The 16,452-nt window shown below is 39.8% G+C and overlaps 1 protein-coding gene across 3 annotated transcripts in view; it reads left to right on the top strand.

Moving 5' to 3' along the window:
* The window catches only part of NFATC1 (nuclear factor of activated T cells 1), a 116,490-nt gene extending 100,518 nt beyond the window's left edge, over positions 1–15,972 (top strand). For all 3 annotated transcript variants that reach the window (XM_065753014.1, XM_065753015.1, XM_065753017.1), the window contains one exon: positions 13,538–15,972. In XM_065753014.1, coding sequence (XP_065609086.1) covers positions 13,538–13,587 — 50 coding nt within the window. In that variant the 3' untranslated portion in view covers positions 13,588–15,972. The remainder of the gene's footprint in view (positions 1–13,537) is intronic.
* The last annotated feature ends 480 nt before the right edge of the window (positions 15,973–16,452 follow it).

A 16,452-nucleotide genomic window follows, 5' to 3' on the forward strand; every position in this document is an offset into this window, starting at 1 on the left:
AAAAGTCACTGGAGCAAGAAGAAACTTACATCACCACTGCTATTATTATTATTACAGCTAATATTATTGTTATAATTGTAATGCTCAGATAGGATAATTCTTAGCTGCTAGGCAAAGACGGCTGCTACCTTCACTTTTCCATCAGGCTAACTTTGGAGATGATTTCCAAATTAAAAAAAAAAACAGAAGAGATGATAAAGAAAATGCACCTCCTAACCTTTCAGTTCAGGAAGGGGCTTAAAAAAAAAACAAACCACCAGCACCCCACACACAGTGACACACACAGAAAACACACTACCTTCACAACAACTTTTAATAAAGAAATCTTCTCTGACACAGCAGATAAGGAGAAAGATTTCTGCCCACAGACATCTCACACCATTAGCAACCTAGTTAACATCTGTAAATGTTTTAGGGAAAGAAATTACACATTGAGACATTTCTTTTTAATTACAGTCTCCAGATGAAATTTGTTAGAGCAGGGAAATGTATCCCATAGCGACTGATGTCAATAGCAAGCAGTCCCTAAAGCCAGCCAGGATTGGGAAAGCCATGCTGTTTGCTGCTCTTGGCACTGCTCCCTGCTTTCACAATGTCAAACTTAGAACTGCCTTTATATGCACTTTCCTTTTTTTTTTCCACAGTAGCTGTTGCCAGCAAGCCGTAAACTACTGTATATCACTCAGATTTAAGAACCTAAACTTTAAAACAAATTAAACTCTTGTTGACATTGTAATAAAAATCAGAATAGAATTGAACAGCTCAGTAAAACTGCACTTCTATTATTTTATGGATTTAAGATTGTTTTCTAGGATTCCCAGACTCCCAATACAGCAAAGTTATTTCCTCTTGGCAGATGGCTGGAAAGAAAAAATCATTGAATGGATGAAATTATGTGGCAGACACTAGGTTGAAGCCTACAGGGAGGAAATGGTGTCTCCCCAGTACCTGTAAATATTTGCTCTGTGTCTTGACCAGAGAAGCCTTTCATCCGTGCTTTGGAAAAAAAAAAAAAAAAAAGCGTTTATTTTGTGAGTTTTTAAGAAAACAGAATTTTTGTCTGTCAAAATCCAGTTTCTAGACACATGTTTATGTGGCAAATGCAGCTCCAACCCACCCTTCACAAGCCTGTCCAAATGCAGGTAAACACATTAAGCCTCAGAGTGCTCCTGACGCTAGCCTCCAGTTATCTTTTATCTCTCTACTTAGCAGTTAATGTTGGGTATTCTTTCTATAGTTTTTTTTTTTTTTCCTATTCTGTATAATGGAAACAGAGGTTTCCATCCGATTGAATGCCAGGTTTCCATTCTTTATAATGTTTCCTCTCAAAATAGTTTGGAATGAAAGTATTTCAGAAATGTGTGTAGATGGAAGCTACTGGAGATAATCATTTGTTTCATGTAACTGTTTTACAGAAGGTGTGGTACACTGGAAAGGCTGCTGTGCAGCGTGAACAGCAATCATCCTGCACAGCCTTTCATCCAAACCTTCGTTGCAGTTAACTTTTTTTCTTTCGTTCCATCAGTTAAAAGCCCTCTCCTGCGCTAGGGCACCAGCCTCAGCCCAGAGTCTGAAGTGTGACCTTAGCAGACTCAGGACCTTTCAGGGTCCTGTCACAACACTGTATCTGAAGGCTTAGCCAAATGTTAACACATCTACACGCCCACAGCTGAGTGCTGAGGTCCTTTCTAGTGGTGAACACTGACCTCGGCATAGTTTTTGTGACATGAATCCAGCTGCAAGTGGGAACAGTTTCTCCTTCCCTGGGAATGCACCTGCAATTCTTACCAAACTCTTGTAGCCATGCATGGTGTTGTCTGTTGACCTTACTCCATCAGCCCATTCTGAAGAGCCATTCTGCATCTTAACATAGTGTGTGGGAGAGAGGAGGAGAAGAAAATATGTTTTGCCATATTCACAGCTCTGTCACACTGGGACCATGTGTAAATAAGTGTATTCTTCCAGGTGCTCTAATTTAAAGTGCTTGTTATAGGCAGCTTTAGCATCCAAGGAGTATGAGAGTCCAGCAGCTGCCTTAATGTGGTGGCTTTCATAGCTGTGTATCCTGTGCTGGGCAGAACACCTCATTACACCTTGCTGGTGGTTACCCAGCTCAGTTCAGGAACATCTAGGTTTGCCCTTGGCCCTGCTTGCATCAAAGGGTCTCAAGTGTAGATCCATGGAATCAACTGTTGGCTCAAACCCTCCAAGAGAAACTGAAAAATGATGGGAATTTATCAAGAAAAGGTCTTCTCACAGTCTAGTGAGGTGTAAGAATGATACACCTTGGTCTTAAAAATGTTGTCAGCCCAATCCAGCCTTTCTCTCCCATCAGCAGAGTGTGGCTGCTCAGTGAGTCACATTACATTTATCATCTTATCTTCTTGAGCAAAAAGCCCTGTGAGCTCAGCTTTTGTAGCAGGCTGGGTGGGAAAGTGACCCAATCTGGGCTCATAACATTTCCTATTGCCTCCAAAGAAGCACACAAACATGTTTCATCAGAGAGTATATGAACTGTAGCATCCTAGCATTGTCCCTGGATTGGTACCCATTTTGCTAAAAGGTAAAAATAATGATTTTAACATTGGTCTTATATCTTCACATTGATCTTTTCTGTATTGAATGCATTTTGAGGTTTGCTGATGAAGAGGGTTATAAAGGAAAAAGGTATTGCTGATGATGATGATAACGGGGCAAGTAGGGTCCAGTTCCAGAAAAACCCAACACACTCCTTACTCAGAATGAGACCAGATAAACTTTGTTGTATCTTTTAACCTGTCAGTTTTGAGGCCAAATGCTATTCCCATTGACTGATGTCCATCAGACTTGGAGATTGATTCACTGGAAAAAGAGCTGAATCCATCAGCTGTGGAAAGAAAATGGTGCTCAGCAAGTGCTCATGTATGACCCCAAGGTGTCATTCTTCTCTCCAGTTATTATCTGTTTGAACATAAGCTGGGGATTTTTTTGCAAACAATAGTGCAAAATGGCTTATTTTGGAAGATTCCAAATGATCACAAGGGGCCACAATATTATTCCATAAAGTTAATTAAAGAGCATATGTGCACATACCATTTATTTGATTTAGAGCTAACAAAACTTTCAGTAATGTGCAATTATAAGAAACTTAATGACCCCTTTATATTGAATGCAACATTTCTGGCACCTAATATGCTTTGATGAATTGCTCATGTGCAATGTTGGAAAAGCTTCCATAAAGATTTATAATTGTATAATCAATATGGAAATGTAGTCTTATTTGGCTTTTTTAAACTCTGAAATCAGATTTTGGATCCTCTCTTGTTCCCCATTTTCCTACTGTACCTCCAGATTTTTTTTTCTAAAGCTAATTTGTCATTTTTTCTGAATCAAGAACCCTTCCTACTGAAACCTACAAGTTAAAATCAATTCTTATCTTAACTGTCCTCAGCTGCCTTTGTAGCACTGAAGTAGGAGATGTCTTGATAAATTAGACTGAAAGTACCTTTCTCAGTATGTAATCTAGATGTAAAATGAAATGCTAGATATGATAAATTGATCCAAAAATGGTGAGCAAAGTGTCTCCAAGTGCTGGAGTATGTCAGCGACCCCACTGTTTCTCTCAAGCTGAGTGGCATAGGCCTCATGTGCCTAGGAGGAGCCAGGCAACTCAGAGCACCATGTTCCAGGGCCAGCACTGAGGGCTGATCCATGCATGTTGGAGGCGCCTCCACCCTGTAGGGACCCCCTGCTAGACAATTCCTACACCAGGCTCAGTGCTTCACAGTGTGCTCCTGTCCTGCTGCTCCCTCTCCATTTGCCACCTGCCAGCCTTTGGGACCACCAGATGGATCCAGCCTTGTTCTTCCAACCCTGGTGTGCTCTGATTGAATTGAATCTCAAGCGCTGCCCTCAGCTGAGTTTTCTGTCAGTTGGGGGGTACCATTATGGGATGGGATGAGAAATATGACAGTAGAAAGTAAAGTTTCCTTTTGTCTATTTTTGGGGTTTGATAAATGCTATCTGAGATGACTGGAGGCTAAGAACAGGCAAATGAAGAATTGCTTTAAATTTCTGTCAATTGTGTATACAATCTTGTCATGCTTCAGGGTGTGTGATATGTGAGTTTTGAGCACCAGCATCTGACAGTATTATTTTACTATTGGGCACTAAACTGGAAAGTAACGCTGATCATGACAGTGAGTTTGTATTGCTGTATTTCACATGAGAGGGGTAAATCTCTGTTGTTTCTAGCAAAACAGTGTCTGTTCTTCCTTACTTCTTCCTCTTTCACACCCACAAAGCTTCCAGCAATACTGACCTCAGGTTTTGGCTGCTTTAGGTACTATTTGCATAGTTCTTCTGTTGTGTGGAAATTTTGCGTAAAATGTAAAACATGTCTGTTTTGTTTCCCTTACAGATGCTCTGAGGAACGTAAACACATAATTTTGGTTAAAATGTGGTCTGTTGCCCAGCCCTTCCCTCATGCGTGCGTGTATGTGTGTGTCAAATGTGGCTTGTACCATAGCAGGGCTAGTCCTGCAGCCACTGCACAGTCCAAACCCCAGTAGCTCCAGACAAGGATAGCCTCAGTGAAAGCTAGCTGCTTAAAAATTCCCTCTAGACTCAGATTCTTTGGTTTAAAATCGAAATGGTGAGCAATGCCATAAAAACAAGATAAGGTTTAGACCCCACTGTTCTAAGAATCACTACATCTCTGCTGATTCCTGTGCTGTTACCAGAAGCCAGGGATTCAACACTAAGTGTATGCAGAACAGGAGGTGTAGGACACTTGCAGGGTTGCTTATGGGAGGGGAGAACAATCTCAACCCAGTGTGTGATGTGATGCGATTCGTTTAGTCTGGGCACCCTAATCAAGAGCCACAATCAAACTACTGCCACACAGTGCTGTCACCAGACTGCAGGGAGGATCCTTACCCCTCCTCAGAACAGTAGCTAGGGGAGATTTTGCACTGTTTGGAGGTACTGAGATAAATAAGGGAAAGGACAGAGCAGGTAGAAAAATGGCTCCATGTTATTTGTTGTTATGCACAACAATACCCTTAATCCTGTCAGGCTTACATTCATATTGGAGGATTGTGTTTTGTAAAAAAACTGCTACTTGCTGTCACTCACTTGCTCCACTGTCCCATTCTCAGTCTCTAAAAATAGCATACCCTGTGGTGGTAGTTTATTATGATTAAACAGATAAAAATAAGTTCAAGGTTTTAACACATCCAGGACACCTGAGATAATACAAGATCTGACTTCTTACGGAACATGTGAAGTTATATTTTCCATAGCTTCACAGGACTTGTTTTGTTTCGGTTTTAACTCAGTAAGCTTTAGCACGATACATAGTTTTGCATTTCAAACTGGCATCTCGGGAATTTGTCTCCTTTCTGAAATTTTCTTTAATTCATAGCATAATAATAGATTTAGAAGTTCTCTAAGACAACTCTCTTTTTTATGAATGACTTAAGTAATAAGTCTTTATTCTCTGTTGCAACTTTTGTGCGTCAGAGAGAAGAGCTGTTTATTAGTAGAAGGAAACTAGGGACCCAGATAAAAACTAGGATTTTACTCATGTGATCTGAATTCTTTTGTGAATTTGAATTCCTCTCAAGTGATGCTAGTATTTGGCATTTGGTCTGAAATAAAGAGCTTATAAACAGCACAGAAGCCTGATGCAGCAAGGTGTGTCATCATTTTTGGAAAAATCTGAGGGCAGTAATTGAAGACATCAAAGTGAATGTCATACTATGCCACAGGTAGCATTATGTTAATGTCAGACTCCTAAACTCACTCCAGAGTGGTGTTTTTGTATCATCATTCATATGCTGCAAAGTGACAGTGTGTTCATAGCTGTGCCTAATGGAGAGGAAGGCATGGTTCTTTCTCCAAGATACTTTGTGGCCAGTGAACCACTGAAGGTAATGGAAGTTCAAAGCACTTAGGGGTATGCCTGCACTGTGCAAAGCAGTACACGAAGATATCACTGGACTGGAGCCTGTGTAGTTGTAAGGCTTGACTAACACTAATACATTTTTTTGAAAAGCGAAAATTATACAGTTTTTCTATCTAAACTGCTCCACTGCTTCTCTTTTCTGAACACTGTTCAAATGTGACACACAGATATGCAGTTTGATATGCAGCCAGGCCATGGAGTTCAAACATGGCACTGCCTAGTTCTGCCCATTTGAGCAGTGTAGAGTATTATTCACACAGGCTTTTCACACATGTATCTTGAAAGATGCAGCTGGTATTATTTGTATTTTCCATGACAAGTGCACCAGGCAGAGCAGAGCAGGTCACTTTTTGTTCCTTTTTGGTATGAGAGCATTACAGCCTCTGAAACTTTTGCTTCACTTATGAAAAGTGGTCTGTAGTGATGACAGGTGGACAAAAAGTAACAAGGAAAGGTTGGTCTGTCAGTTGTGGAGGTGCCTTGGCTGTTCCCCTCAGTGAGAACCTAAAATGGGTAGATGGTGATAGGACAAAGGGGAATGGTTTTAAACTAAATGAAGGGAGGTTTAGATTAGACATCAGGGGTAAGTTTTTCACTGAGAGAGTGGTGAGGTTCACTGAGAGAGTGGTGAGGAACAGGTTGCCCAGAGAGGTTATATCACGTTCTGGGATCCCCAGTAACTGCTGGAGAGAGTTCAGCGAAGGGCCACAAAGATGATAAAGGGCCTGGAGCATCTCCCCTATGAGGAAAGGCTGGGTGGCCTGGGTCTGTTCAGCCTTGACAAAAGAAGACTTAGAGGTGATATTTTTAATGTTTATAAATACCGTAAGTTTGGAGTCAAAGGGACATGGCCGATTTCTTTTCAGTGGCCTGTAAGTACTGGACAAGGGGAAATGGCCATGAACTGGAGCATAGGAAGTTCCCCATCAATACACAAAGGAACTTCTTCAGGGTGAGGGTGACAGAGCACTGGAAGAGGCTGCCCCAGAGAGGCTGTGGATTCTCCTTCTCTGGAGATACTCAAGACACCTGGACGCCTACCCGTGTGACCTGCTGTAGGGAGCAGCTTTGGCAGGGGGGTTGGACTCGATGATCTCTAGAGGTCCCTTCCAATCCCTGCTATTCTGTGATTCTGTTGCAGATGCCCAGTCCCTGGAGGTGTTCAAGGCCAGGTTGGATCGAGCCATGGGCAGTCTGATCTAGCGCTTGATCTAGCTGTTGGCAACACTGCCTGTAGCAGTGGGGTTGGAACTTTATGATCCCTGAGGTCCTTTCCAACCCAAACCATTCTATGATTCTATGAAAACTTATCCTGAATGGAGTGCCTTCACAGCACTGAGTGTATACCATCACTATCTACATAGGAACAGGCAGATGTATATGAGCTGTTAATCACAAGGTATCTGCTGTGCTCCAAACCTTTCAGTGCCATTTGGCATCACCTTTATCACACTACATAAAGAACAATGCAATGGAGAACGGTGGAAACTCTCCCAGTGAATAAGAACCCACAAGCCTTTCTTCTGGAAGCTTCCACTGGACTTCTTTCTTCTCCCAGTGATCTGACAGTATTCTGGATGAGTCCTGTGCAGTACTGGCAGGAGGTGGACATGAGGATGGCAGTGCCTGTTGCTTGCAGCCAAGTCAGTAACTTGAAACATTCACGCCTGCGCAGTGCTGCAAACCCGTGGGAGCAGAGTCATTCTGGTTGTGTCTTCACACAGGACTGTATCAACAATATCAATCTGTGCCTCCTTTTGTAGCAGACAAAAGAAGACCCCAGGACTCCATTTAGTTTGCCGGATTAGTTGATACTTGTGTAGTGATGTCATAGAAAAAAAAATGCTTCTTTGCTCAAGGCAAAGAATGCTGTGCATTTACTTATTTATTTTGAATGCAAGTGAAGTGTGCTGTTGAAAAGGAGAGCAACAGTTAAGTACAGCCCTCAGCGCCATTACATGTACTCATTATCTAAACTTTTCTGGGACACTGCGGAAGTGGATTAAGTCAACAAAAAGATGGTCATTGACTTCCACAGTTTTTGGTGTGTGATGTGTGAGTAGACTGAGGCTTATGCTGACCAGACACTGGAGCCTTAATTAAGAAAAGAGAGAAAAATAATGGGTGAAAGTGGAAGATCTATATTATCATCAGAGTTTTTCTTCTAGAAGCCTCTCAAAATTACTTAAAAGGTGTGCAATTTGTTTTTGTTTCTCGCAATAAAAGCTTCTGTGAATAGAGAGCACTGTTTATTTCAGATAGTTAACAAAGGACCTGCTTCTTGTTTAAATTAGGCTTTAATCTGCCTGGCAAGATGGGAGCTGCAGGAAGGTCAGATAGGATAGCGCAGTACAGGACAGTGCAAAGCATGGAAGAGGAATACCTGTGGCATGGCCCACTCACTGATGTTTGCCTAATCTATATGTTTCCGTGTAAGAATATTGGTAGCTTCATAGTGCAGAAGGTCAAGAGTGCAGCCAGAGAGATTATCACCGTTAGCAACATGGACAGAGATAGGATGTGTTTTCAGAGTGCCAGCATTCCTTTCCAAAATTGTAGGCACATTTCTTTACAATTGTGGCTTCAGTCATGTCTCTCAGCTCACTTTTCATTTCTTCTCAGACTCTTGGGAACATTTACCTTTAGGGGTATTAAATGACACACGGCTAAGTCTTCCAGACAATCTCCTTTGTATACCCCCGAAAAGCTCACCAGTTGTAGCTTCTCTCCACTTCTTGCTCCTCTGACCTTGTAGCTTCTTTGTTTTCAGTGGGATCAATATCTAAGCTGGAAGACAGAACTAGGTCTCAGAGGAACAGTTACTTTATTAAAACAAAAAGCCACAATGCTACCCATACTTGAATTAGTATTCAGATAAAAGGACAGCAGGAGTCTATAGAAATTTGAACTTTTGCCAGTTGATAGAATCCATATATAGCAACAAAATGTTAAAAATATTCAATTTCCTTGAAGTTCACATCTATATGTGGAATATGTGTTTATTCAGATATATCTGGTTGTCCTGTTTAATGCAGGAACCCAAACTGTAGCATCAGTAAAGCACTGATTTTGCTAATTACTGAAGAAAAAATTTCCATTGCAAGGGCATTTTAAAGAAAAATTTAAAAATTTAACACACAAGAAAAAAAATCCTCCCTATTAAACTAAAATGTAGTGCAACAGGTCACCACAGCCTGCTGCTGTGGCATCTGCTGTTTAGAAAAGGAAAGGTTCCGCTTTCAGATGCCTTGACAGGTAGAGAGGTCACATGTTACTTGCATTTCTCAGCACTATTACTTCTTGAGTTTATATCAGTGGAAAAGCTGAACATGATGATGGAAAATCTCAGTTGAGGGAAGGCATTGTGGGGAACTGTAGGTTTTAGCAACAGAAGCAACAATGATCTCCTCCCCTGAGAATAATACTAAGGATTATGTATACTCAGTTTATGTTTTAAAAATGTGTAAAAACATTACCAATTTTTTTTGTTTGTTTTTGAAAATGTTACCCTTGTTGAAAAACACAACTACTCTTTGAATAGTACTACAGATATGAATGTATCCAAGCAGCTGCTGAATCAAAGACCAGCATTTGCCTTAGAAAAGAAATTCAAACCCAGACCAAAATGTTCCTTGCACTGAATGCTACTGATCTGTGTCTCACACAGTCCTGTTGTAGGAAAAAGTTTGTAAGCCAAAACTAGATTATTCAAGGCAGCTGACTCCCTTTGATTTTTTTAATAATGTGGGAGCAAAGAGAAAAATGCAAATTATTTTCTCTGCTCCAACAGTCTACTTTACCTTCCTTAGTTCTTGGGTCTACAGGACCAAGCAGAGTCCTGAGGATGCTTTGGGGAAAGGAAGTGATGGATGGCAAAGGCAGTGCTGAATAAGAAGCAACCAACTTGTTCACATGGCATATGAACGATACTATCAAGAACCAAATTTAAAACAAGAGGAAATACTTTTCTTACACATCCTTCAGCTGGAACCCATTGAACCCATTGCTGCAGAAAACCATGAAGGCCAGAGTAGGTTTGGAAGACTACTAGAGAATTTTATGGAAGAATGTACACCTCTAGAGGTCCCTTCTAGCCACTACAGTTCTGTGATTCTGTGATCTAAGACCCCGAGAGACAAGTACCCATAGCTCCTCTTGATCCTGAAGCCCTCCAGCAGTCAGGAGGTGTAAAGTTGTTGGAGGAAACATCACTGGAGGCATGCCTGGTTGCTGTGCTCTTTCCTGAAGAACTGACTTCTGGCAGTTGTCAGATACAGGCCAGATGGGCATACAGGATGTTTAAAAAAATCAGTCTTTCAATAACAGAGTTTCCAAATAAAACATTTCCTTTAACATCCAGCAGGGTTAATAAAATTCAGAGTATAAAAAAGTGAATTTTCCAGAAATTTAAAATTAAAAAATGTTGAAGACACTTCTATCTCTAAGCTGAAACTACTTGAGGAACGTAATCCAAATTTTCATGTTATTTTGACTAAACTGCATTTTCGGCCCCACTTCCATCTGTCAGACCTGGCGTGAGAGTGGAGCATCTTCATGGGAGTGCTGGAGGAGGCAGGTTTCATGTCTCAAGCTGAACCCAGCGAACCTCACCCAGTGCATCACCCACATGTGCCTGCTGCCTGCTCTGTAGGCTCCCCTCTTCTGGAGGGATTTCTTTCCAGCTTCAGGTGCTCTGGTGGGCAGCATGGGGAAGGCTGCTGTAGGCACACTTCCCCTTTCAGCTCTTGTGTTTAGCACTCTCTGTGAGCAGTTTTCCTCTGCAGCATCAGCTGCTTTTCTGGGTTATCTGTTCCCCCACTTGGGGCTTGCGCCTTGTGTATCTCCATGACTTTGTTCCCACTTCACTATTTGGAATTTTTGCATCTTAAGCGCAATGGTGGGTAAAGGGGAAGAAATAGCAGTGACCTGTGTCTGAGCCCTGCTGTCTGTGAGCCAGTGTGGATGAAGCCGATGCTGAGCATGCTCATAGCTAATTTGACTCTGTGAGATGTGGTGGCAATGGCTACACTTCAGTTCAACACTGACATTTTGTAGTGACTGCTGCTAAAAAGTTGTCAGATGATGTTATGTGAGAACATCAAGATAGCAGAAATTCACCTTTTATAAAGTATATAATAAAAATGAACAATAAAGCCAAAGATCCAGTCTGTAGCCTGTTGGAGTCAACAAACAAATTATGAGTTGGTGACAGGTTTATCTGGCTGCTGAGAGCTGAAGAGAGCATGAGCAATGGACCAAAGCAGGTGGGCTCCCAGATGAAAAGTCATGTCACTTCTAAAGTCATGTTTACAGGGCTTGAGTGACAGACAATTCATCTGAGGGCACCTAACAGGGCTGGAAAGGCAGCCTTTAAGGGCCCAAACTGGTTTTGGTGATGGACTTCTAGCTCTTAGGCTCTTGTGTCACCCAGTTGTTTCCAAAATACTTTTTCTAAGTGCTTTAACAGGGAGAATCTTGTGATATTAGGCTAAGGGATATTATTTGTGAGAATTTTATTGAACAAGTCAAGAGCACCTCAGCTTATGTCCAAGCATTTACCCAGATATTTGAGGTACCTGAATGCCAACACTTTCTGTGGTGGTGATTACCTCTGTTTCTCCACCTCACTGTCCTGACAGTAGTGATACTTTCATGTTTGTATAGAAACACTGTGAAGAACTGTTATCTAATGTCTTTAAGCACTGCATATAAACATAAGTCTCATGATTGCCTGAGTAGTATCTTAATTTTATTTGGTGGAATAGAAATCAGAATTTTGGTGCAAAGTTAAGAAAAAAGTAATACTGACTGACCCATATGAGGATTTGTTTTCTTTGTTGCACACAGCACAAAGATATCACTGTGAGTTTTGCTTCATACCCAATGTTAGTTTGAGAAGTTTATCTAAGAATCTGTCTTTACAGAAGCATCATGGAAGAACTGTCCCTCAGAAAATGTGCACTGTTTGCATTCAAGGTAGAGATTTGGTTCAGGAAGCTGTCTAAGGCCTTGCAGCACATAAATGGGGAAGCATTTCTTGCTGTGTTCAGATGGCAGGGCAGTCTTTGTCACAGAGAACAGCTGTTTGCTTACATTTATTTCCGGTGTTCAGTGATACTAAAACTCTAGAACTCTCTCATGAACTACTTTGTATTTACATCTCATGCAGCATGGAAACATGCTGCTCTTAGTCCGCTGCCATAAATGTGTAGTTAGTTACAAACACAACTGCTGTTTCCTTTCTTACATATGGCATTGGCTGAAGTGGTTGCATTGGCTAGGACCTGTGACATTAATCCTGACTGATTCATGTGCTAAAATTACAAAATCAGTTTTCAAAAAAAAAAACAAAAAAAAAAAAACATATATATATATATATATATATATATATATATATATATATATATATATATATATATATATATATATAATAAAAAACAACCAATTGTTTCAGGAAATTGTTTTTAGACAGGCTTGGTCTTTTTCAGTAAACACACGGAGTTATCTGGATGGCTGTGAACAGCAGCCCACAGGCAAAGGAAAACTTGGGCTTTTCCGTGGCACTTCCATGACGTGAGCATGTGTTTCCCACTCCCAGCATCTCTCACTCAGGAGTAGTGATAACATTACTGATGGCATTTTGTCTATCTTCATGTAAATCAGGTGGTGGCAGTCACTGCTGGGAGGTGGGGTGGAAATAAAAGGGATGTTGTGTAGTCCACTGTAGATGTTCTTTGCCAGGTTCTGTCATTTCCTGTCCATCTGCCAAAAATCACAAGCTGATAAATGCAAATAATGTGAGTGTGGGAAACAGTATTGCTTGATGATCTAAGGGGAAGGGGGGGGGGGAGGGCGCAGAAAAGAATGAAAGAAGGTTCATGAATAAAGAAAACTTCACTTTTTCAGCAGAGATGCAGTCTGACTGTCAGATGCTGTGACAGTGGACCTTGTTTAATCTCTTCTCTAACTCTTTTCAAAGGTCTTAATGTGCTCACCCCTCCTACCTGTCTGTGCAGATGGGAGGAAAGACTGTGTCCATGTGTACTGTTACTATTTCTGGGGAATGGCTGAGCACACAGGAGTTTCTTTTCTCTCTTTTTTTTTAATGCCAGCCCACAGTGAAAAAAAATCAGCATGTGAAATCATATTCTACCTAGGCATTGCTGCTCAAGTGCCCAGTTCAGCTAGCAGCTTTGTGCCATTAGCACGTACAATAACTGACATACATTCCAAAGGGCTCTTACGATTCTATGATTTCCTGTGGTTCTCTTTATTTTTCAGAGCCAATTCTAGAGGAAATGTAAGTGATTGAAAATGTTAAATATGTTTGATGCAATCAAGGATCTTGGATGCTGCTGTTCTTGCAATGTCTGATGTTACCCAGTATTTAGCATGTTAATAACCCTGGTTAATCTTGCTGTTTTGCATTGTGATCAGCCTTTACTAGCTATCTCGTAATGTTTTGCTTAATGTTCAGAGCTGCACTGAAACTGTAAAGTGGATGCAAGTTTGTAGGGAAGTTCTGAAGGGACCCTCCTGTAGCAGTGTGATGCTAATCAAGTCATTTTTTCCTGTGTTCTTTCTTTGCAGTAAATGAAATTATAAGGAATGACCTTTCCAGTACCAATGCCCACTCATAGCTTTCCATATGGGCCTACTATGAAATCCACACTTTTGGCTTAGCTGGCATGTCAGCTCGAGTACAGAGATTCTGAAAAAGCTGAAGATGTTAACCTGGTAGCGCTCTGACCTTCCACGTTACTGAATGTCAGGAACTGAAGATTTACCTCTTGCTTGCAAAGAAGTAGTTCCTCAACTTCAACTGATGAAATAGCTTTAAAGAAAATCATCTCAAAAGAAAGAGGAGGGAGTATACTCCAAGATGGCGTGTTTCGTGGGACAAAACTAGAAAACTCAGCGAACTCTTGAGTGCTTCTTCCCAGTGCTGATCTTTTTGGCATGGCTCCACTGGAATAGAGCCCTGGAAGTGCCTTATTTTACCAGGTTGTGGCATCAGGGCATTTTAAATAAGCTTTGAATTTGCTACCATTAAAAGTGTTGGTAGGTGTAGAAACTATAGAGCTTGCATTCTGGAGAGTAACACTGTAAAGATGTGTAAGACTGTGCAGCAAAATAGGGAGTGAAATCCCTATCCAGCAAGATGTGGTTATTAATTCCAGATTTTTTTTTTTTTGCATTTTCTTTGTCGTAATGTATAGCCTATTGCCTTATTCTCAGTGCATTTCAAATTCTCTTCATTTGTCATCATCTCAGCTTTCTTTAGCATATTGTCTTTATGTGCTAATGAATCATAGGGTTGTTAGTAGTAGCATGTTAAAATTTTAATTTTAATCTCGCTTCAGTTGTAGCACAAGTGAGTTGAATAGCACAAAATAAAAAAGGTTGATGGACAAAAAATTGAAATCTATCTATTACATGATAGATGAATGTGTATGCATGTACATACATACTAGTATATATGCATATATTTATATATGACAAATAATATAGAAGATTGCCTGGTGAGGGCACTGAGTTAGCAATAATTTCAATTTCTGATAATGCATTTCAGATCCACAACAAATATTAACGCTACTTCTTTTGAGGGTTTGCTGAACCTAAAGCAGGTATGCATTTTCTTTCCTCATGCAGTTAAGGAAGCACTTTACATAGGCGAGGAGAATGCATACAAGATAAGTGTTATTTACCAAATGGCAGATTATGAGTTAAAGTAACTGTAAATATCAGTATGGAAGAGTGTAAAATATTTGTTCAGTTATAATATTATTATTCCGCAGAAGCCTTATAATTCTCTGCTACATGTATGAAAAGGAGTATTACCAAAAAAAACCCACAAGGGTTTAATATGCAGCGCTGTATAGTGTGTTTTCAGATTAGCTAATATTTCTGAAGCTACAGATAGGCATGTAGTGTAGCCTTCAACATTGTATTTTTTACAATCAACTGCTTGTTATATAAATAGCAACAACCTATTATTTCGTATAATCAAAAAATACACATAACCAAAATAGCATGACTTAAATTAAAAGTGTTTAACATTAATATTGTGCCTTAGGAATCTGTGCCCCCTTCTGGAACTAGGCCTGAACTACACCTCCGTGCTGAGGTGACTCATTAACCGTAACACAATAAAGATAAGAACAGGTTTCACAAAAAGGTGAAACTCTAATAAGCATTTTAAAATATTATTCTGCATAATTATGTCTTACTTTCTTCATTAAAAAAAAATGAAAGCCATATTTGTCATATTTGCACATTACTGTGAAGACATGAGAATATAATATGGCTATATGTACATAATATGCTGTTATTGGTCCTTATAATAGTCTGTTACTGCTCACCTGTTTAATCCCAGTTATTTACCCTGTATTTACCATTGTAGACAATGCATGAAACATTTCTTATAGACTGCCACATGAAAAGTAAAAAGCTTGACAGATGTCAGCTTGACTTGTAGCTAGAAAATAGATCCAATAAAGCAAAATGTTTTGCTGGAAGCTAGTCTTAGAGTGGTTCATTTTACCTTATCTTGACAAATCTTCCTTTCTCATTTAAAACATACATTTTTACATTATATATATATATATATATATATATATATATAAACATATAACTTCATCTCTTCTATTTGAAGCATCCTTCTGCATCCTGCTATATGACCATCTTAGTATGGAAGAAAAGTCTCTTGTCAACAGACTCTTCTTTATCCCTCCCTGCATGTAAAGACATGCTGCCAAGGAAAGAAATTGATATATGATATAATTATCAGATTTTATTATCTCATGGTTTCAAAAATGTTGACAAAGTGTGCATGGAGGAATCTCTGGTTATGCCAAAGCACTGTTTTTTCATGTGCATAAACACCATGGGTTAGGTTTTTTTGGTACAGGACAACACACACAAACACGTCCTCCATCATCTTTGCATTTCAGCAATAATTTTAGCAAGGTTTTCAATGATATGGTTTGAATATGTTGCATCTCCTTCATCTTCATTTTTATTTTCCTCTTATTTTCCATCTTTATTTTCCTTTTTCCTATAAAAAAACAAAACAAACAAAAAAAACCCCTGTTACCTTTAAGCCTGAATAATGGAAGATTATGCATCTCTTGTATATGTATTCATAAAATAAAATGAAAGCAAAAATATTTCCTGTATGAGACTATCTTGTTTTCAAACATGTGTTATGGTTGTTGCTCTCAATTTATGAAAACAGTTTTCATTGACCACTTTCGAAAACAAAGCAAAACCAAAAAGCCACAACACTTTGAATACAAACACAGCCTTTACAGTTATGTTCAAAAAAGACTTTTGCCATAGACAATTATGACCATTAAAAAGCACTCTGGATGAATTCTAAGTAGTAAAACAAGCTACCTTGTGCAGCAAAGTACTTGCACCTGTATAGACTGCTTGTACAATAATTTCTTTTGCTCTACATTGAACTATTTCTGAAGTGTATGGGTTGCTAAGGGTAGGCTTTG

The sequence above is a fragment of the Cyrtonyx montezumae genome, unplaced genomic scaffold (assembly GCF_038088225.1).
Source record: "Cyrtonyx montezumae isolate F1298 unplaced genomic scaffold, pur_monq_1.0 scaffold_8, whole genome shotgun sequence".
Classification (NCBI taxonomy): Eukaryota; Metazoa; Chordata; class Aves; order Galliformes; family Odontophoridae; genus Cyrtonyx; species Cyrtonyx montezumae.